The sequence below is a fragment of the Molothrus ater genome, chromosome 6 (genome assembly GCF_012460135.2).
Source record: "Molothrus ater isolate BHLD 08-10-18 breed brown headed cowbird chromosome 6, BPBGC_Mater_1.1, whole genome shotgun sequence".
NCBI lineage: Eukaryota > Metazoa > Chordata > Aves > Passeriformes > Icteridae > Molothrus > Molothrus ater.
In genome coordinates this window covers 5,170,618-5,192,638 of record NC_050483.2, presented here as the reverse complement: position 1 = coordinate 5,192,638, position 22,021 = coordinate 5,170,618, and the positions used below count along the sequence as shown (strand labels likewise).

The following is a 22,021-nucleotide window of genomic DNA, read 5'->3' as shown; positions in this document are numbered from 1 at the left end:
TATAAAGAAAAATTTATTAACAGTAACCAGAAGAAAAAGTAATTAGAATCAAAACAAAACTTCTAGGACATTTCTCGTGGCTCATCACTTCTGTGAATGCCTCCCATACAAAACCACCACAATAACCTTGTATTTCAGACTTCATGTGGCTTTGGGAAGAGAGGGGGAGGGGTGAAAACAGAGTTGTGGAATAGGTATTTTATGGAAAAAAATTGGATCTTGTTCTATTTGTAATGTAAACAATATTAAGATCAGACTTAAATAATTTTTTCATCTCAAAGTTATTTTTTAAATGCCTGAAGGTGATGTCAGAACAGGAATTTCTGCTGCCCAGCACTCTCATGCTGTTGTACTCTTACCATTGTAATATTGGTTGTGCCTTCTCTTTTCACAAATTGTACGTGCAGAGGAAAAAGGAAATACTAGAGCTTAGGTTGGGAATCTTTTCAGCATCTGGTGAGTTTTACCTAAAGCTTAAATTCAGACTATGAAGTTCCATTTTGCCTGGGTCAGGTTCATCCACTGGAGCAGAGAGCTACATCAGGATCTTGTTTTCCCTTGGGATTTAAGGACATACAAATATGTCCTTAATCTATAAATTAGTCTTGACTGTAATTTGAAGATTATCTACATTTTCTGAGATTCTTTTGCATCCAGATGAGTTCTTTGAAAAGCCATCTCAAGATTGTGCATGAAAGACTTGGTAAATGAAGGAATCAGGCTGCACCTCTGTTGAGGCAGGTGTTGGGTGTTGGGACATTCTGTTTTAGCACAGAGGGTACCATTCCCAGGCCCCCTGTGCTTCAGCCACACCTGACACACATGTGCAGTGCTGCTGCATTCTTTCCAGCATGTTCCCTGGCAGCAAAATGATGGGGAAGTAAATTCTCCTCCTCTGAATGCCTGTCAAGCTGCTTCTGCAGCCACGATTCCAGACAAATCCGTAGACAGTGCCATAAAGGCTGACAGAAACAAAGGGATTGAGGCAGCAGCCAAGGGGAATAGTGATGAGAGAGAGAATGCAGCAAGTTAAGGTGCAGAGGAAGGCCAGGGAGCAGGATCTGAAGGATGGCTCTGTGTGTGTGTGTGAGTGTGGCTGCCCACCAGCAGGAAACCCTTTGCACTGCAGTCCTTTCCTCATTTCACAGATCGTTTGTTTGTTTGTACCTTCTTGTGTTACACTAACTACATCTGAACTACTTGGCTCAGCAGTTCAGTAGCCAGAGAAGTTCCAAGGAGATGAAATTCTGTGGGGCTCAATGTTTTTTTTCTTTTTGTTAGAATTGTTGAGAATTACAAGTGAATGTGCTTTTATATCTTAATACTGCTTTTCTATGACGGTTTCTCAATAATCTCCTAATTTTTGGTGCCTTCAGGCCATAGAATTAAAGGGGAAGGGACAAACCACAAACTGTTCAGAGGTTAGACTCAAATACTTATCCAACTTTTTCTGATCTGGAAATCCTATGAGAACTGCCTTTTTGTATGTTTTCTGAAATTTTTTCCAATTCGTTGTTTTGCCATATAAGAATACCTTTTTGTGGTGGTGAATCTTTTGCTTACAGTCCCTGTGAAAAATTTGGGGGATGGAAAAAAAAAAACAAACCTGCATAACAATTTACCTATGAAGAATGGACTTGTTTTTTTTTGTTATTAGATTTTCTTCTTAGATTTTTCCATTCTTTGTTTGATACCCCACTTAAAAAAGATGAACATGCAATTAAAATCAAGCTTGACTGATAATTACCAAAAGTTTTTTGTGTGGATAAGACCCATTTCACATTTTTCTCATTAGAAATCCCCTGAACCCCATAAGTTCATGCTTTTGTGACCCAGCTGGAAAGAAGAAAAACTTCTCAACAGAATCAGAGAATCGCAGAGGCTGGAAGAACCTTCCCGGGCCACCCTGTGCAGATCAATCTCCTACCTCAAGCCAGTCCTCAGAGTTGCTCAGCCTGGCTTCAGTGTCTCCAAGGGTGGAGATTCTCGAGCTGCTCTGGGCAAAAAAACAACAGGAGAGTTGTACTTAGTGTAAACCAGCTCATTTTGTAGTACCTGGTCATTGATGCAGGCTTTGCTGACAATAGCAGTGATCTGCCAGTTATGCTCTGTGTGTGACTGAAGTGGATGTTCCTTCTCCAGCCATGGATTTGTGGCTGCAGCCCCTCAGCTGGAGCACAAGCCTTTGAACTCTCTGGAGTTAAATCTCATCTGCAACAAGTGCAGCAGGATTGTTTTGGTATTTCTGCATCTCTTTGTTATGAAAATTCTTCACGTGACTTTGTTAAAATTTGAAATTAAAGTAAGTGTGATTGTTTTAACTTGAGACAGCAGCTAAGAAAAGACTCAGGAAAGTCAGAAGAGTCTGAAAAGACTCAAATTTAAGTATTGATTTAAAACTGAAAAGCCTATTTGAAAAAATTAACTTGTGAAAGCATCCAGTGAGTATGTGGTGATTTTTATGCAGAGTAGATACTGTCAACAGTATTTGACTGACAGTACATATCTTGAAGTTTAATTGTGTTTGGTTTGAAAAAAGAATCAATCCTAAGTATGTATGCCTGATAAAGAGCTAGAAAAATCTTTCAAGTATTATGACTATTATTACTATAACCATAAACTGTTAAAAGGGTTGAATTTCCATTTACTGCTTGCAACCCTTTTCCCTAAAACTCAGCCTTAAATAGCCCAAGAAATATTTATTGTATCTCCAAGTGAAACTTAAATACCTTTCCTCTTTTACAATTTCTGAATGACCCAGCAAGGGCTCTGGTAAAGCTTTACTGAACCAAGCTGCTAATAGTTATTTAATGTTGTTCTGTAGCCTGAAAGAATCTCAGTAGATTTTTCCTTTTAATCTCTTTGAATTGCAGGCTCATAAACCTCTCTGATGAGCCTGCCAGTGTTTTCTTAGATCCTGCAGTTGAGACAATGGAGCTGCAGAATCCTTTCACCTCTTGTTGTCAGACAAATCCAATAGATGGCAAAGCCAGGCAGGCTGTGCTGCAGGGAATTAAAATTTGTTTCACAAGTTCTGGTCCTCACATTTCCCCCAGGATGTTCAGGGTGGGTTTCAGAAGTGACAGCTCTGTACAAAGAGTTTTACAGCCTGAGCAGACAACACAGAACTCAGCACTGGGACATTCCCACTCTCCTTGGGGCTGGCAGGGAAAATGGGACACCACTTTGCTTCAGACAAGCACCAGCAAGGAGCCATGGTTTTAATAACAGTGACACAGATGAAATAAGGAACGGCACAAGAAATCTGAGAGCCATTGGGTTGGATGTTCTGCTTGCAAACTCAGACTGGGCTGTGCTTCTCTTTTTAAGTGGCTTCCTCTGTTTCTGCTGTCTCAAAGTGTATTAGGCTGGGTAATGTTTTTAGTTTAGTAGGAGACCTAGAAAATAAAAAAGCTTTGTTCATCTCTGGAAAATGTTCCTCCTGCTTGAACCAGCCAGGCAAATAAATGCAGTGTGCAAAGCTGCCTGACAAGAGCTGGTACTGGATTATGTGGGAAGTCAAGAGTACTAATAAAAAATTTTTGGTTTTTGAGATAACCAGATTTCAGACTTCATAAAATCACAGTCATAGAATATGCTGAGTTGGAAGGGACTTAGGGGGATCAGTGAAGGCCATGCACAGGACACCCCAAGAATCACACCCTGTTCCTGAGAGCATTGTCCAAACCCTTCCAGAGCTCTGTCAGGCTGATGCTGTGAGCACTGCCCTGGGCAGCTGTGCCAGGGCCCAAACACCCTCTGGGGGAAGAACCTTTTCCTGATATCCTGAACCTGCCCTGCCTCAGCTCCAGCCATTCCCTGAGTGCTGTCCCTGTCCCACAGAGCAGAGCTCAGGGCCTGAACAGACCCAGTGCCTCAGCTCCAGCCATTCCCTGAGTGCTGTCCCTGTCCCACAGAACAGAGATCAGGGCCTGAACCTGCCCTGCCTCAGCTCCAGCCATTCCCTGAGTGCTGTCCCTGTCCCACAGAGCAGAGATCAGGGCCTGAACAGACCCAGTGCCTCAGCTCCAGCCATTCCCTGAGTGCTGTCCCTGCCCCACAGAGCAGAGATCAGGGCCTGAACCTGCCCTGCCTCAGCTGCAGCCATTCCCTGAGTGCTGTCCCTGTCCCACAGAGCAGAGATCAGGGCCTGAACCTGCCCTGCCTCAGCTCCAGCCATTCCCTGAGTGCTGTCCCTGTCCCACAGAGCAGAGATCAGGGCCTGAACAGACCCAGTGCCTCAGCTCCAGCCATTCCCTGAGTGCTGTCCCTGTCCCACAGAGCAGAGATCAGGGCCTGAACCTGCCCTGCCTCAGCTCCAGCCATTCCCTGAGTGCTGTCCCTGTCCCACAGAGCAGAGATCAGGGCCTGAACCTGCCCTGCCCCTGGTGAGGATGCTGAAGGCCACCATGAGGTCTGACCTCCGTCTCCTCCAGGCTGAACAGACCCAGTGCCCTCGGCAGCTCCTCACACTCCTCCCCCTCAGGGCCCTTCCCCTTCCCGTGGCCTCCTTGGGATGGTCTCTAATGGCCTCATCTCTTTTTTATGTTGTGGCTCCCAAAACTGCCCCAGCACTCGAGGTGAGGCCACCCCAGCTCAGAGCAGAGCAGGACAATCCCTGCCTTGCTCTGCTGGAGATGCTGTGCCTGATCCTTCAGGATCTGAGCATCAGATGGAGAATAACAATCTGTTCAGCCTGGGAATTGTGAGGAGGATTATTCTTGCCCATTGATTTTTTAATTTTTTTTTTTTATTTTCAAAATTACAATTGCAGGGATGAATTAGAAAAGCTTTGTTGAAATTCTGCTCCCTGGGCTTTGTATTATGCCATGTTTGGAATAGAAGAGAGAGCAGACTTTTCCTCAGCTGCTTCTTCATTACTTGAACGGTTGGACTCAATGATCTCAAAGGTGTTTTCCAGCATAAATGATGCTGTGGTTCTAGGATTCACAGTTACTTTACTTGAAGTATGATAAGCTCATGAATTTGCATTGTACCAGTTCTCTTCAGGTGGCTTATCTGCCCTTTTTGTACTTTCTAGCAGCGAGACATGACCCAGACCTCCACCACCAATCCTATAAAAGTTTTGAGAGAAATCTTGCTTCAGTAATTCCAAGTAGGAAGCTCTGGAAGAAGTTGTCTGACTCAGTTCTTTGTTACCTTTAGATGTTGTACACTTTTCATTTCATGCTGGACTCAATGTTGGAAGAGTCTGGGGGATCAAATGGCAACAGATCTCTCAGGTACAGGCCAGAACTTGACTTTCTTTCTGTGCTCAGAGACTCTTTCTCATAAAAGAGCACTTGGACTGGTCTTCCCCTACAAGTGTTTTTTACAGGACTTATTTCTTCTGCAGGATTTATTCCTTTGCAAGAATCTAGTGGTGTTCTCACACACAACATGCCTTTGGTGCTTATTGGAAGGTTTTTATTTGGCTTCTCCTTCTTCCTTCTCCAGGAATGGGATTGCCTGAGAGATACTGAGATGCCTCCATTTGTGGAGATATTTAAAATCCTGGTCAGCTTGTTCCAGCTGCCCTGTGGGTGCAGGAGGCTTTGATAGGTGATCTTGAGAGGTCCCACAAATCTGTGAAAAGTACAGGTTCACCTTCACCATTTCAGCTCGTGGACTTGGAGTTACAGCCAGCTTTTGAAAGGCACCTACATCAAAACAGAAGTTTGCCCCTAATTTCACACAAGTGCTGGTTTAAGGGTCTTAATTCGGTAATTTGTTGTCACCATTTATTTCTCCTGCCTACAAAAGAACATGTTCCAGCTTATGCAGATCTATGGAAAACTCAAATTTTAGAGAAGTCCATTTTGAAGTGATACAGTGGTCTAGGCAGGACTCTGGTAGGGACCACATTGACTGCTAGGTATATAATAAACCCATTAATTTCTCAGCAAAGACTGAGCATCTGTCATGTTTGCTTTACAGAAGATAACCTGACAAAAGAATGGCCACTTCATGAACAGATTTATCTTGAGGACATGTCCTGGAATGAAGGTATGAGTGCCTTGCTGCTGGTTCCTAATGCTTTTCTTTGTCCCTCTTAATGTTTTCTCTTTTTTTCTGAATCTTGCACCATTGTTTCCTTACTTTAAGTGCTGGTTTTGCTGTATTTCCTGGGACAAAGCTGTTTTGCTCTCTGAGATTACCTGGATTAGAATTTAATTTTCTGTTACATTTGTTTTCCATTCCATTTGCATTTCTCCCCACCCTCACTTGCAGTACCACTTTTCACCCAGCTCTCCTCTTGTATCCTTGAGAGTACATAGATTTTTCCCATATCTCTTGTGCATGTTCTTGCCCTTCTGTGATGGTAGAATGCCTGTGTTTCTTTTTTCATCTGCCACTGTTCCTTCCCTCCTGTCTATTGCTCTGGCTTTTCTTGTTTAATTGTTTTTTGGAATAAATGGCTGATATTTATTTTTATTTTTTAACCTTTTTTTTAAGTTGTGAGGGGAAAGATCCCACTTTCCTTTTTTTTTTTTGTTTTGGTTCCTAACCAGGGTTAGCAGCCTGTTTTGGAAGCATCCTTGATCTATATGACTAACACCACTTAGATTTTTCTTTTAGTATCATCAGACTGTGCACCTTGTTATTACTGCAGTTTTTGGGGTTTTTTTGGTTTTTTTTTTTTGAAGAGACTCCATTGGCCCTCGTTGTTTAGTGTAAGAATACCTCAATCACTGAAACATTTTGAGATTATTTTTTGAGCTACAAATGGTAGCACAGCTACTGATACTTATAACCCAGCAGTGGAAGGTTATTTGTTACTAAGAGCAGCTTTGTGAAGAAAATTCCAAATAAATTCTTGATTCTTCTCCAGCACTAAAGGTGTTTATGTTTTCTTTTTTGGCAGATGAACAACTCTACACTCTGTCCTGTCGATGTGGTGGGAATTACAGTGTCTCCAAGAGTGAAACCAAAGATGTATCTTTGGTTTGTTGTGACACATGTTCACTTGTTATCGAGATCCTGCAATGATTGTTTCAGTGAAGCACACTGAGTGTTACAAACTTTTCAAAAGACTGGACAAACAAGTGACAGAATCTGCTAAAGAAACATATGTTAAAGAAAAGGGGGGCACTACAAGAACAAGTTAATTCAGGGTTAAAAATGAAAAGTGCCCTTTTGCTCACACAGCTCTGCAGACATGAGGCTGGGATTCTCCTTCTGCAGCTGAAGAGCTCATTACTCAACACCTCCAACCCAGAACAGGAGTTTGTACAACTGGAATGCATCTCCTGATCTAAAGGTTTCTTCCCCAGCAAACAACAGAGTAGCTTTTTCCAATTTCAGTCTGAAGCAGCTCTTGGGCCCTTCTTCTCAGGTTAAATCCTTGTAACAGCTCAGATGACAAAATTCAATCAGGAGGCACAGATGTGAGAACGCTTTGAAGATAATGAGGAGCAAAGTTCAGCAGTGGAAAACAGGAACATTTTCCATTTGTAAGCTAAATATTTAAGTTCATGAAATCCTCTCAGGGGCTGGGGCCTAGGAGGAGGAGGCAGAGGCTGGCAGCTGGAAGCAGTGGCTGTGCCTGCCCATGACAGTGGCATCACCTGGAGCAGGAGCACGTGCTGGGCTGAGGCTCTCCGTGTCAGAACAAATGGAGTCATCATTCCTGAGAGGACAGCTAAGGAGGAAGCTGTGCTCTGACCCCACTGGGCAGTCAGAGGAAACCCCACCAGCAGGTCTGGAACCCCACTGGTGCTGTGTTCAGTGCCATCCCTGGCACCACCTGCTGATGGCAGGCGCATAATTTTTTGTTGATGACACAAGTGTATCATTCCCACTCTGAAGTTAGGTGTAATCTCAGAAAGAGGTATCTTTGTCAAGTAATATTTGTGTTTATTCTAAGCAAAAATAGTTCCATTCATTTTAGTAGAAAATACTATGAAAACTGTCAATAGTACATAAGTCTTTTAATCATCAAAAAATCTGTGGCCGTTGGGGCTTGCACGTAGAAATCCAAAGTCGTTCAGAGGCCATATCTGTAAAATAAAGAACAGTTACAAGAGATTTAATCACAATCCAAAGTTCAGTGTTTCATTTGTTATTGGAATCATTTCATAAACATCATAATTTTTTCTCTCTTGGGAAGAACTTTGCTCACTGATGTGCTTCTCTTACTAGAGTAATAAATTCTGTGTATTACAGGGAATCGTTCCATAGTGTGAATCTTACCATTGATACAGGAGATAGGCTTTGCTATGGAGAGCCTCATGAATTCCATTGCTTTTTTCACCCTTGGAAATAAATATGTTCCTAAAGAGCATCTTCCCAATTCAGTGTTTTCTAGCTTTTAAAGCTCTTCATGACTTTAAAGACCGGGTATGTGGGTTTTGGTCCACAAGTAAAAGTACCACATACATGGACCTCCCTGTGGTGAGGTGTATTTTTATTTTATTTGTATTTTCAAGATGGGCCTTTGAACTGGAAATACCAAACCTTGGAAAAAAAAAGATCTGTTGGCTACAGGTAAACTTAAACAAACTTAATCAGGAATGAAGGGGTGGAGTGCCTGGCACCACCCAGGGTCTGGATGAAGCTCTCTGAGAAGGGACAGTTATTTCCAAAAGAGCACAACTCATCACCAAGTACAGGTGTCAGAGAGTGAAGCTGGCCAATAAACAAATTTCTCTCCAGAAATTACCTGTGGAGCTGTTCATGTACTGAATGCTCCCAGGAGTACTTTGCTCTGCACAGTCATTAATTACATGTAGGATGGTCTTGGATGCAAAAAAAAAAAAAAAAGCAACAGGAAAGCAAGGACATTCATTTATTCATTGTCCTTTGTCTCCCTTGAATGTCTGTGTCTCTTTCAAAGATGGCACAAGGGGCTCAGCAGGAAGAAGGCAAAGATGAGGCTGAACAATCGATGCCCTCTGTGATTCTAAGCCCATAAAACTTGCACAGCCCCTGCCCAGGGTGAAGCAGCCTAGACAGTGAAAGGTGGGCTGCTACCTTGTTCCCAAAGCATCTGTCAGTATTTTGGTTATCTCACTTATTTCTCCTTAGAATTTGATCTTAAGGTATAAGAACAGCAACCTAAGAGCAATCCTGAGTTCATGGAGCAGCCAGAGCACAGAAGAAGGAGCCTTTGCTGCTCCCTGTGTGGAGTGAAAGAGTAATTGTCTCGTTTAAAAGAGGAAGCACAGGCAAAGGCTCAGTTATTTCTACCCCTGTGATGTGTCCCCAGCACCAAAGGCTGTGCCAGGAGGGGCTGAGGCAGCTCAGGACAGGCCTGGCAGGAGCAGCAGCAGCAGCAGCAGCTCTCTCCTGGCTGGGGCTGTGCCCTCTGGCAGCCCCTGGCAGCACTGTGCCCCATCAGGAAGGCAGAAGGACAATCATGCTCGGGACCTCAAGGGCTGTGCATCAGGAAAAGGCTCTTGTGCAAGATCTCAGACAATTCCTGTGGTTCTGGCATGTGCAGTCAGGGAGGAGCAGGAGGAACAGCTGTGACACAGAACCACAGAGGTGATGTCTTGTCTCTGTGCTGATCAGTGAGCTATTTTAAGTTCCTCACAAAAATACAGATACAAGCCAACAACAGAAGGGTATTTGTGATCTTGGTTAGCAGCAGAGCTGCAGATTTCAAAGCTGTCCAGAGGGCCTGTGCTGGCTGCAGGCTGGGTGTCAAGTCTTTGTTTGGCCCTGAAGGCGAGCAGAAGTAAAAGGAAAGAAAAATATCCCATATAACAAATCTAAGTTGATCTCAGTAAAGGCCTGGAGAAGGTAGTTTTTTAGTCTGTGCACTCCAGCACAAATCTCATTTCAGGCAACTCAAATCACACCTACTGCAACTTGACTTTCTTTCAGTGAAAGTAATCAAATTAGCTTTAAAGGTTGCTTTGACAGCATAGTTTGAAATTTGTCACAGTAATCTTAGTGGTAGAGTTAGAATGAAAATGATGTTTTATCTAGCCTGCATGCAGGGAGAACCTGAGAAACAATACTGGTGCTTGGAAAGAGATGGAAAGCTCTCCTCTGTAAAACAAAGACATGCCACTCTGTCTTTAAAGTTCTGACAGAAGTTGACTGTGACTTGCTCATTCAGACTGGCTCTTCCAATTAGCAGCTCTTTGCCCTCTCTGCTTTGGCCTACATAGATAGATTTGATCTGATGGACGGGGCATAAATGGGGCTAACTAGCTCTTTTGAAGATACACCACAGGTCTAGTTGTGACATGGAGCCTAAATCAGGGAATGCACAGGATATCCTACCTAGGACAGGATGAAGCATGAGTTCTAAGTGGGATTCCCAGTGCTTTTCCTGAATTTGCAGCTGCTTTGATTTCAGCAGCCCTTTATGGCATGACCTTGTGTTTGGAGTGGCAGGACAAGAATCAGGTGTTGGTATTTCTGTAAGGGTTAAAAACTGCTTGCTCCAACACTGACTGAGAACCCTTGGTCTAAACTTCAGATAAACATTCATTTTTGCCAAGAATAGGTTGGCTAAACAAATGCAGCCAGTTAGGCTGGCTAAACTCACTCTCTTCTGTTGAAATCCCCGACTTCCAAATTATATTTGGGGTTTTTTTGTGTCCATTCCTAAAAAAGTAACAGCACTGAAAGGCACTGTTACATCTGCTCCTCCAAAATCCACTGTAATTCAAAGACACAAAAACTTCCATTCTGAAGGCAGTAAAAAGTGTTGGATGGAAGAGAAGCCAAAGCTGCAGCAGGCTGCACTAAAAGCACTCAGAGGTTTCCTGGCCAGTGGCCAGCCAGCCCTGTGCAGGCTGTACCTGCTGCCCTGCACTGCAGTGTGCAGCAGCAGCACACAGGAGCAACATCACTTATGAGGTATCATAAAGAACCTGTTAGAAACACTCATTTGAAGAACAAATTAATTTTTGCTTTTGTTAGGCACCATATACTTAAATCCCACAAAAACTTGAATACTCACTACTCTATGCCATTGTCATTAAACAACTGCCTGTGAAATCTGGTTAAATTATTTTGATTAAGTATCAAGTGATTGCATAATATTTTTTTAACAGACAGTGTTCAGGAGTCTTAAAGCAGTGCTTCAATGTGAATTATCTGTGAGTTCCACTCATTGTACAGAGTTGGCGTAGGGTTCAGTCCTGTCCTTCACTTCATTAAGGTCTCTCAAACACCTTCCTTGTCAGGGCACCAGCTGGACACAAAATCTATTGCTGTGGAGAGATACTGTGACTGATTCTGGCTGTCCATACACACAGGTTCTTGATATATCCAGTATTTGCTAACATTAAAGCAGTAAACAGCAGCAGCTTTTCTATACCTGTGCACCAGCTTGGAGAAGTGCTTTTTTCAGTTGCATTATTACTGCCACATTCTCATTAGAGGACTGTCAGCAGATTAGCATCCTTTGTCTCTTAGCAGTCAATAATTCAAGCTAAAACTTGGGTCATAAAAATAGCCCTGTTGGGAACCAGCCTTTTCCCCTCTGGTGTCCAGGGCAAGGCAGACAGCAGGAGAAGGGGCAGAGCCCTGAGTCAACACCAGGGAAGAACTCAGAGCAAATGTGAGCCAGGAGGAACAGAGGTCACCCAAAATTTGCCAGTAGGGCTGAGGGGGCCCTGTTGTCTGAGGCTTAGAAAACAATTACTGATTGTGCTCAATAGCTCCAAGGGGTTTTTTTTGAAAAGTCCCAAATTGTGTTCATAAATACTGTAAATTAAGGATATAAGGCTTTGCTAATTGGAAAGATCTAATCTTCCCTGTGTAATACAGGTGTGCTAAATTATGGGTTTGTGGATGTGTTGAAGTATATGGAAAAAACCTTTTTTATTGTTCTGAATGCACAACTTTAAATCCAGCTTTCTAAAAGCAGGTGCAAAAGTGTGTAATACACACTCCCCTATTTCTTAGATTAAACATTTGATGGAGAGGAAATTGTGTTGTATTTCTTCTTTTTGGTAAATGAGTAAATTCATAACGCAGATAATATCAAAAAATAATTCAGTGTGAAATGAAGTTGTAGAATTGTTGAAGCAAAAGGAGAAAGAAACCGTGATGGTTTATACAGTGCAATATTCATTTAAAGCATTTTTTAGCTTAAAAAGCAGCAAGGCCAGGCTACATGTGCAAGTCCTGGAAAGAGAATCTTTTCCTCCATTTTGTTTTTTGGACCACAGAGCTACAACAGTGAAAAATCATTTTGCTGAGAGAGAATCAAAGTAAGGATGAAATGTACCTCTGTGCAGTAGAGCGTATGTGTGTACATTTGTGGTTTTATCATGTTTGGATTTGCTTGCAAAACAATTCACTCCATTTTCATAGCAGTGAAAAATGCTCAGTGCTGCTCCAAAGTCCTCCCTCCAAAAAACCCGTCACTGTTGATTTATCCTTTTACAGCAGGTGGTGGAGTGTTCATGCTTTCCTTTACATTTGCTGTGGCCAGGCAGCTGGGGAGGCAAGTTTCAGTACCTAACACCCACTCATTAAAAATGTATTAATGCAAGTGTTTTTAGATAGCAGAAATTCACATACCTTAAGACAAATGCGTCCTCTTATCAGCCCATAAGGAACAGGTCCATAGCACCTGGAATCTGTAGAATTCCTGAGATTATCACCTTCTAACCAGACATGTCCTTTAGGCACCTATAAGCAAGATTGAAAAGTAAAAAGAAACCAGAACAGAATGGTGTTAAGCACAGTTTGCCTTACAGTGTTTTTCCTGATTTCTGTGCTCTGTATTTCATGACTGTGTAATGAACTGAATTTTATTGAGTCTATAAGACCCACTGCCAGATTTAGAGGGATGAGAAGGAGTGTTCCAAAGTATCTGTTCTATCATGTGCTCAAAAACCAATGGTTTGCAACAAAAAACCCAAAATGAAGATGCAAGAGGTTAGACCAATGTGACAGGGTCATTAATTTAATAGACTTCAAAAGAGGTCATTAGGATGTTGACTGAAAATCTGCCCTCCTGTCGCAGTAACAGCATGAACAGGGCAGCCACACACTCATCAACATCCTGGGGCCAGCACCAAGGCTAGACCTGTTAGTAGATTCATGATGAACTAACTGGTAATTGATTGTGACATCAATTACGAATAATCTCATCATTTTATCGGAGTAGGCTTGTCAAAGTTCTAATTAAGATCACAGTTCATTCTATGTGCAGGCAGAATCCACAACACATTATATTGCAATAATGATGATCACAAAACAGCAAATCCCTTTTTATAATTTGAAAATTAATGATGGTGACCTTATACTATATGACAAAGACCTTTCATTGCCCATATATATTATGCATTAACTATATTACATACCACAGATTCATGGCATTCACTGGCTGACTCAATGACAAAATGAGAAATAGCAACATAGCTGTAATAGTTACCTAAATGAGAGTACGAAGCTTTCATATGTGAAAAAGTTGCTCCTGCAAGTCTTAAACTAAGATATCTACTTGGAACATACAATACTATTTTGTCATGTTTTCTTAAAAATGTTTCAGATACAAACTCTAAGTAAAAATACTTAATAATTACATTTCTAATTGGGTCTTGTTTCTAAATTTTAAACCAGGCTGAAAATTTAAATGAAGCAACATATTCTCAATCTAGAGAATATTTAATATGGACTTTAAACATTTATTTTTCCAAAACCAAGTATCCACTTGAAACATTACTATGAAGTATCTACTTGAAACATTACTATGACCACAATTCAGAGGAAAAACATATGGAAACAAACTAAATAAATAAACAAACAATTTCAAGTGAAACTCAAAGTACAAGTAGCATGAATGTTTTAGAATTGAGCCATGCACTGTAAACACAATAGTCTACATAAGAGACAGTTCATGGGTAGCAGATTAAACAAAGTGCAATACTCTAGAGTAAAGGCAGGTTGTAAACCAGTAAGAACAAATGCAGGTCCCTCACTGGAGCAAACTGCTGGTGATGCTTGTAGGTCTCTGGCCAGGTAACATCCCTGGGAACCTGGGCTTTCATGTGAGGCTCTTGCTTAGCCATGCTGCCACGTGCCTGTCACCAGAGCAGCATCCCAGGCTGGCACACTGCTGCCAGAGCCCCTCTGCTGAGCCGTGGCAAATGTGCCAGCTGTGGACTGAGACACAACAGGTCACTTGGGCAGCATGCAACACACTGCAGAAAGCATCTGTGAGCCTGGCCATCCCTCCCAAGCAGCCCTGTGTTTCTGTGCTACCAGGAAAGGTGCTGGAGGTGTGTCAGAGGGCACAAAGCCTGCCCTCAGCATTTTAGAAGGTGCCCAACAATGCCTAAGCCCTTCTGAAACCCACTGGTACCATCTCCTGCCCCAGATATAAAGGAATGCCACCTCCTTTGTTTTTAACTGTTCCACTACTTGAGCCAAGCTTGCTCTCCCAGTCCTTCCAGACAGGAATTCCCTGTTCAGCTTGTCTGCCACCTTTGTTGCTTGGTACACTGATCAGATTCCTGGCACATGCACCAAAGGGTTTCCTCTGGGAAGGCCAGCTGGTTCCAGCTACATGACTTTAGCCCTCCTCCTGCTCAAGCAGTTTTGCAAACAAGAAAACCAACCAGAAGTCAATTTATACATTTTCAAAAGCTTCTATCTGGAGTCAAACAACCTGTGTAGAATATGCATCTTGTGTTTTTGATAGGTCTCTGTCTGAGCATGTGCTGTCAGTGCTGTTTTCCTCTAAGATTCCATGGAGCACAGCCTGTTTAGGATGTCCAGCAGGGCAGTTGGATGTTTGTGGTCACTTAGTTCAGTGGATTCACCCAAAGCACTCCCTGTGTCCACACTCACACGAGTTTGTTTCCCATGTGCAAATAACAGTACAAGGCAGCACCCCACCTTCCTGGTGCAAACTCCAGCACATACTGGAATAACAAGTCAGCCACCAAACTGCTGCCACTGTGACAGACTCCCTCAGCAAACACACAAATAGGACAAGCTGGAATTACTGAGAAAAGCCATGCTAACATTTCATGCTGCTGCAAAACCATGACTTCTTGCAATGTGCTCCTGTTTCCCTGCCAGCTCCCCTTGTGCTGTTGTGGTCCCTGTGCTTTCTCACTTCTCCCAGTTCACAGGCAGAATGCGATGCTCATCTTTTAGTGTGTAAAATAAAGAACCATTCGTGACTCAAGCATATCCAAAAGCTTTCTAAAACACTTCCCATATTTTCACCAAGCTCCAAAATTACAAAAAAGTAAAATAAATTGCCTTTGCCTGCTATGGTATTAAACTACTTCCAGTACTAGGAATAATTATTTGTCTAGTCAAGATATTCATGTTTTGCATTCCAGGTAGAACATTTGCAGTAAAGTGTCTTCCTACATCCTGAAATTCACCACTTAAGGTAATTTTTGCAGTTCTCCCTGGAAGGTATGACTGGGCCCTACACCTCTGAATTTGGCATTAAGAGTACTGTCACAATGTGTGATTCATCAAGGGATAATGCACCTTTGTAGATTGTCTCCATCATCTAGGCACTTCACATGAAAAATCACAAGAATTACAGGAAAATGTAAAACCAAATCCCAGTGACATGCCATAATCATTCATTAAAAAAAAAACAAACAAAACCCAAAAGTAGTATAAACCCCTTTGAAATAAAGACCAGTGCCAGAATCCTCAATGCACCACCAAGCCACGTCTACACCACATCACTGATCTCAGTGGGATTACTCACAGGCAATAGTTCATTTGGGAGTATCAGAGGCCAGGGCCCAATCTGAAACACTGCAAAGCTCTGCAAGCACACTAGCTGGGAATAATATTCACCAAAGAAAAAAAATTGGCTGTTAAAACCCTGTATTTTTAGTAAGAATGTATTACCTGCACAGCAATGTGCTGCTGCTGCCAAAAACCCCAAGGCAGAGGGAAAGCCACCTGTGTGACAGCTCACAGGGCTGCATTTTGGAATCTACAGGCACTGGACCTCTCAGAGAAAGTTAACTGCATCCAAGAAGTGCCACTGAAATCACAGCTCCCACTACACAGAGGGATAGTGACTGCAAACTCCCACTGATAAGGGGTAAAAGCATTGCCCTGGGCTGGGCAGCATCTCTGAACTGCCTACACACAGGCCAGAACTAAAGATGGGAAAGTCTCACACACCCAGCAGCTGAATTTTCACAGAATGAGTGGGACTGCAGAAGCAGCAACTCCTGAGCAGTGCAGGCTGCTGTGAAATGCTGTCTCTGACAGTCTGCAGGCAACTCCCTCTGTCTCAGCAGCCCCTGTGCCCCCGTTCTGTGCAGATTATCCCAGGATTTACCTCCCTTGTTCTCAGGCAGAACCGGTTATCTGCAGTGCTGCTTCAAAGTGGGACAATGAAAGGCACCATCAGACACCCCTCTGCTCCCTCCCCAGGCTCTAGACCAGAAGAACAAGACTATCCCTGGGAACAACCGAGCTGGAGGCAGTAGTTCATTCTTTTTCATCCCAAATAAACATCTTTCACTGAGACAAACTGGCAAAATTTGCAGAGCTGTTGGAGTTTACTCAGTGGTGCAGTTAAAGTGGCAGAACTGAAATACAGGGCAGGCGTTCGATGCATACTCACCAGCATAAAACATTAATTTACTTAAAGGGAGGGAATCATCAAATAATTATATTCTTTTGGTCTCTTTACACGATGCCAAACTTTTTTTCTTTGATTATTCAATTTTCTTCAAACCCAAGAGACAAGAACGCTGTGCTGCATTAACTGACATATTAGAAAACCAATGTATTGCAAATAAAGCTAACAGAACTAAATTATCTGCCTCAAAAATACCCCCAAACCCAACTAACTGAAAACAGGCTACTGTGATTTAGGGTTTTTGTTTTGAGAGAGCTTTTGCTAGTGATTTTAGGGCACTTATAAACATGAATGTCTTGCAATCTCCAAAAACATCAGCACATGCAATCAGCTGGGAGTAGATGTTTGAACTTTTGTAAGGTCACAGGTATTCACACCTCCAGCAATATCAAAGTTTCCAACTTAAGAAGAACTTTAAATAATTCCCATCTTTTCAGTTCAGAGGCTTCCTTCTTGAGCTATGATAAGAACTAATCTCAGTGCTGGACAAAAGAATAAAGTCTGCAAGTTCTCATCTATCCCTACTAAGGTCTATTTAAGTGCCTCCCACTTTGGTACAAGCAACAAATGTAATTGCTTCATGGCCTGCGGGTGTTCATTTAACAAAAGGAGCTTTTGTGAATAAACCACAGGTGTTACCTTTCTTGATTAAAGTGAAATATGATGAAAGATTCTACAGTATCAAATGACAAATTTACTAAATACTGATTAAATTGCCTTATTTAAGTAAATTGCATCTAGTTAGGATAAAATATACACCATAGAAATGCAGGAGTTTGTTTTATCACTCTATACTTAAAGTCTCACATAACTACTCCTTAATCCTTTATTTATTAATTCAGAACCAAGACTGAATAATGCTTAACAAATACTTTTTTTAATGATCCAGTTGCTCCAGGCACTGTTTCTGTAGTTTTATCATAATTGTTGTTCATATTAAGGCTGCCATCTGTATAAAACCCAACTACATTAATTAGCTCAACATTTTCAGAATCAGGGTAAGAATTTATATTTACTTTTCTGTGCTGAAAAAAGCTATGAAATGGTACAAACCACACTGGAACTTAAACAGTATAGCAGATGTTAAATCAACATCTTCTATGTATCTTTAAAAGGCTGAATGACCTGGAATTTACTATTTCTTAATATAACAGAATTAATTTACCTTAAATTTATAAATTTATAAATGATCTTAAATTTATAGGTACTTCCAAAGAGTTTAGCATTTTCCCTCTACTTGCTGAACAGTTTAAGCTGCTTATGAATAAGACATAATGTACTTGACCCAGTTTGTTTAAATGCACATTTAAAAAAGAAGACATTATGATGTTGGTCCAGGTTGTTATTAGAGATGATGAGAGTGAAACTCTAATGTGTTTTTGTACAGAAATCAAACTCATTGTGATTACATATTTATATTATGAATTCATTCTCTCTACAACGACATTTGTAATTTTAATAGAAGATTTCTAAAAAGGTAAGATATGAAGACTTGCCTAAGTTTTGAAATTAAATATTAACCAGTATTAAAATCACATAACCTGCAGTGTTAACTCACACACCACAGGGGAACTAAGGAATATTAACTTAGGCTTGAATTCCTAAGACATTTTAAGATATTTTTCTCTGCCATGAAAGCAGAGCAGTTGGGTGCTGTTCTGGAACAAAAACGTGGGTAAGCTGTTACAGTGACTTGTCAGAGCACTCATTGGTTATTTCAATGGTTGGGGTTTCATCAGTGCTGCTCCTTCTAAACTTTGTGTAATGTAGGAGTAACTACTGCTGTCCTGAGCTTGACTACATGGAACTTTAAAGGTTTGATCACTACACCCACAGCTTGATAGGGGAGGTTTTCATATCAGAGATGTCTATAGAGTCAAATATCTGAGAAAACTATCTGTCAAATATGAGAAAAATATCTGGTTTCTCTTAGTATCATTTTCTACCTGTTCCAAAAGTTTTCAACTGTGTTGAATAATTCAAACACTTGCATGCATTGTTTACTGCTGTAAATATTTAATGCTGATATCTAGATTATATTCCTAAACACACAGATCTCAATCAGCTGGAAAAGCTATGTATCTATTTTCTAAAACCTCTAGCTGCAACCCTAAATTTAAATTATGAGTCATCTTTCCTTTTCTAAAACTATTATCTGTTAAAATTAAAACTAACTGGTTCATGTTCTTAGGCCAAAACTTCCAGACCCAAATCTCCTAGCTTCATTTAGAAACTCCTGAACAAAAATTCAGAATATGCCTGTGATTGATCAGTCCAGACTCTTACTAGCCTTAGATTTTTAGAAGAAAATATTGATTACAAATCCATCAAAGATTACTTAACAGTTTGCAGAGACCTTTCTGACAGCAATAATTAAGAAGGGTTTAGTTTTCTTCTCCAGGTAACAGGTGATGTAACAGGGTCACCCAAAAGTGTGAGAGCACAAAACCCTGTGAGTGCAGATCCTGCTTCTAACACAGAACCCATCACCATCACTGGTGTGCCCTGTGCTCACAGATCTGCAGTTCAGCCTGGGAGATCAGGGGCTGATAAATAATATCATCAGGGCTAAGGAATCCTGTCTGCCAGCTCCATCAGGATGGACCTGAACCTCTCCTGCACAGCTGGTACACTCAGACTAAAACCTGCGCTCAAAAGCTTCAGTTGAGTCCCAAGGAGTTGGTTTCACCATCATGAGCAGCTTCCCAGAAGTTGTTACTGAACTTTGAGCAGAAGAATAACAGAATCATAAAATGTGGCTACTTCTATGTTCTTGAAGTATCACCAAACCAAAACTGCAAAGGTACAAAGGCCAAGCCACTTGAGCGGAAGAAATCCTGGAAATATTGGGTATTAGACTGATAAAATCCTTTGTGTTTCTTTTCCCTTGAACAATTTAGTTTTGACAGATCAGAATTTTGATTTAAAACAACGTCTCAGAAAATTCAAGGTAAGCATGAGTCATGAACTCTCTGTAGTGGGATATAGAGCCATCTGCAAACCAACAAATATGCCAAATGAGCTCTCCTCTCCCACAGACTTTCAGCACAGCTGCTGGTTAGAATTATGGCATGACTTTCTCTGGAGCCTCTAGAACACTAGAGCTAAGGGGGAGCAAGAAATCACCTTACTCATTCTCCATATCAGCAACTACTGAAACTTACTCAGTGAACTACTAAACCATGAGTGTAAACATTAAGATGCCTAGAGCAAAGGGAAAAGAAGTGGTGTTTTAATTAGGTTTATTTTAATTGCTATTTAGGATACCTTAAAATGACTATCCAACAGTACTGAGTGCTCTGAAATACCAAATCTCTTTTCAGTGTCTTGCAGAGTGTATTCAAACCCTGTGATTATGATTCTGTGCCATTTGCTTTGACATTATGTTATCCTTAGTGCCCACATCATATTCTTGCTGCATTAGCCAAGAGCTGTTGAAGAGTTACCAGCACTGTGCAAACACAGCAAGGTGCATTATCTTGGGAATTCTGTTGGCTCTGGAGCTCCCACAGGATGAGGAGATGCCATCTCCGTGGCAAGGCTCATTTTGCTGCAGCACAAGGCAAACACTGGCCCAGCAGCCAGGCTGGCAGCATTAGTGGGGGCTGATTGATCACCAGCACGGTGTTGCTGAGATATGGATTTGTATCTCAGCTTTTTATCACCGGGACTTGCACAAGGCAGTTCCTTATTTACAGACTCTGCCTCTATTAAGTGACATTATTAGGGGCTACTTTTGTTTAAGTGCCTCAAAGGCTCAGCACATTGGTGGTTTATGACATATAAGCTGTTTGATTCTGATGGTTTAGCCCTCACTTTTTTACACTGTAAATAGGACCTGCAGCACAAGAACATATGGTACGTAAAGAAATTAAAGCTAAAGTAAATGGCATTAAAGCAAATTCAAACAGAGCAATAAGATACTCAATCTGAATTATAAACCTGTATTAAGAGTTTTTTAAACAGGAAATAAAAGCTTAAATATGAAAAATAATCTTTTAGCTGTGTGTGGTTTTTTTTTTTTTAGGACCATTTCAGGGGTTTACTGTGATTAATTTCCTTATTAATCCTCATTAATCACTGTATAGTTAAATGAATAAAATAGATATCTCTTAATACATTCTGAAACTAGTTCTGAATACAGCATTAGTTGTTTACCTGTTTAACTTCTGGGTTCATACCACATTGCCTCTGATACAGAAAAAATACATTATGCATTCTTAAAAGTTTATTACAGCAAAGACACTTGTTTCTATTTACAAATGTACATTTAGCACAAAACCAAAAAAGAGCCCTGCAAAACTGCCAGCCTAATGCTCACATTCCATATCAGATATCAAAAAAAGGAAAACTATCTTTTACTAACTTTGTAATACCATAGAGGTATTCAAAAGAGGAATTTCATTATACTTTCATGTAAATAGGAAGATTTCCCTAATTATTGTTCTACAGATAAACTCCAATACCTATGTACTTAAACTGTAATTTCAGCACATGCCTAATTTATACCATTCAGTTTTATATGTGGCATTAGTTCCATCAGCCTGTAATCCAACTCCATCAAAGACAGGTTTCTGATACAGCTTTAGCTTTAGTGCACTCTGACAAAAATAATTTTCTCTTATGATGTATTCCTTCAGTTAAGTAGAGCAGCAAGAGTATTTTAACTGCCACTGCTACTGTGCATTTCTACTCAGCTGAAATACCTCTTTCAGAACAACTTATTCAGCTTATGTATGGTTTTTTTTGTTTGTTTGTTTCTTTTCATTATAGCTTGGAAGGTTGGATTTGTTGTGTTTAGATTTTTTTTTAATCTCCAGGTATCTCCTTGGTTGTTTCCAGCAATAATGTATCTCATCTGTGTAATTCTACAGAGAGCAAATCGTAAACAGAGTTCTCCATACACACAAGGGCATCCTGAGTATATTCATGAATGAACCATCACCTCCAAGTAGGATCTGATTTTAGCATTCTCTTAGGCTTCAGGGTAAGAATTGTGTGTTACAATGCTTCTAGGCACAAAAATCCCAAACTTCAATGCTGTAAAATATGCCAACACTACCAATGACACAGTCAATACAGACTAAGAACAATTCCTACTAACATGGCTCTAAGGATTCTCCTTTTGGGGCAAATCTAAAGCAGGTGCTTACAGGTAATTTTCCCATTGTATGGCCATTGGTCTGCCACCTCCAGGAACTGGCTAGCTCAGAAAACCTATCCACTAGTTGGCAACCAGCAGCACAGACTGAAGCAGGGGTCTGAGCTGCCTAATTTGGCAATATTGCTGGCATCTGATATTCCCATTTACTGTGTAAGTCTGCAGACATGACAGAAACTTCCCAAAATAGGAGATAAGCCCTCAAGGAAAGCTGAGCAGTTGACTGTAATAAAAACGAAGGCTGCTCTGACCTTACACACTTTGGAGTCACAGCATTCACACACCACTCAGATTTCCTGTTTGAAAAAAGG

At 41.1% G+C, this 22,021-nt stretch overlaps 2 protein-coding genes across 5 annotated transcripts in view; one reads left to right on the top strand and one right to left on the bottom strand.

Moving 5' to 3' along the window:
• Positions 1-8,284, top strand: part of DNAJC24 (DnaJ heat shock protein family (Hsp40) member C24) — a 34,762-nt gene extending 26,478 nt beyond the window's left edge. For all 3 annotated transcript variants that reach the window (XM_036385087.1, XM_036385085.2, XM_036385086.2), the window contains 2 exons: positions 5,938-6,006; positions 6,866-8,284. In XM_036385087.1, the coding sequence (XP_036240980.1) occupies positions 5,938-6,006; positions 6,866-6,990 (194 nt within the window). In that variant the 3' untranslated portion in view covers positions 6,991-8,284. The remainder of the gene's footprint in view (positions 1-5,937; positions 6,007-6,865) is intronic.
• IMMP1L (inner mitochondrial membrane peptidase subunit 1) overlaps positions 7,835-22,021 on the bottom strand; it is a 32,241-nt gene continuing 18,054 nt past the window's right edge. For both annotated transcript variants that reach the window (XM_036385082.2, XM_036385083.2), the window contains exons 5-6: positions 12,490-12,600; positions 7,835-8,000 (exon numbers count right to left, since the gene is read on the bottom strand). In XM_036385082.2, coding sequence (XP_036240975.1) covers positions 7,932-8,000; positions 12,490-12,600 — 180 coding nt within the window. In that variant the 3' untranslated portion in view covers positions 7,835-7,931. The remainder of the gene's footprint in view (positions 8,001-12,489; positions 12,601-22,021) is intronic.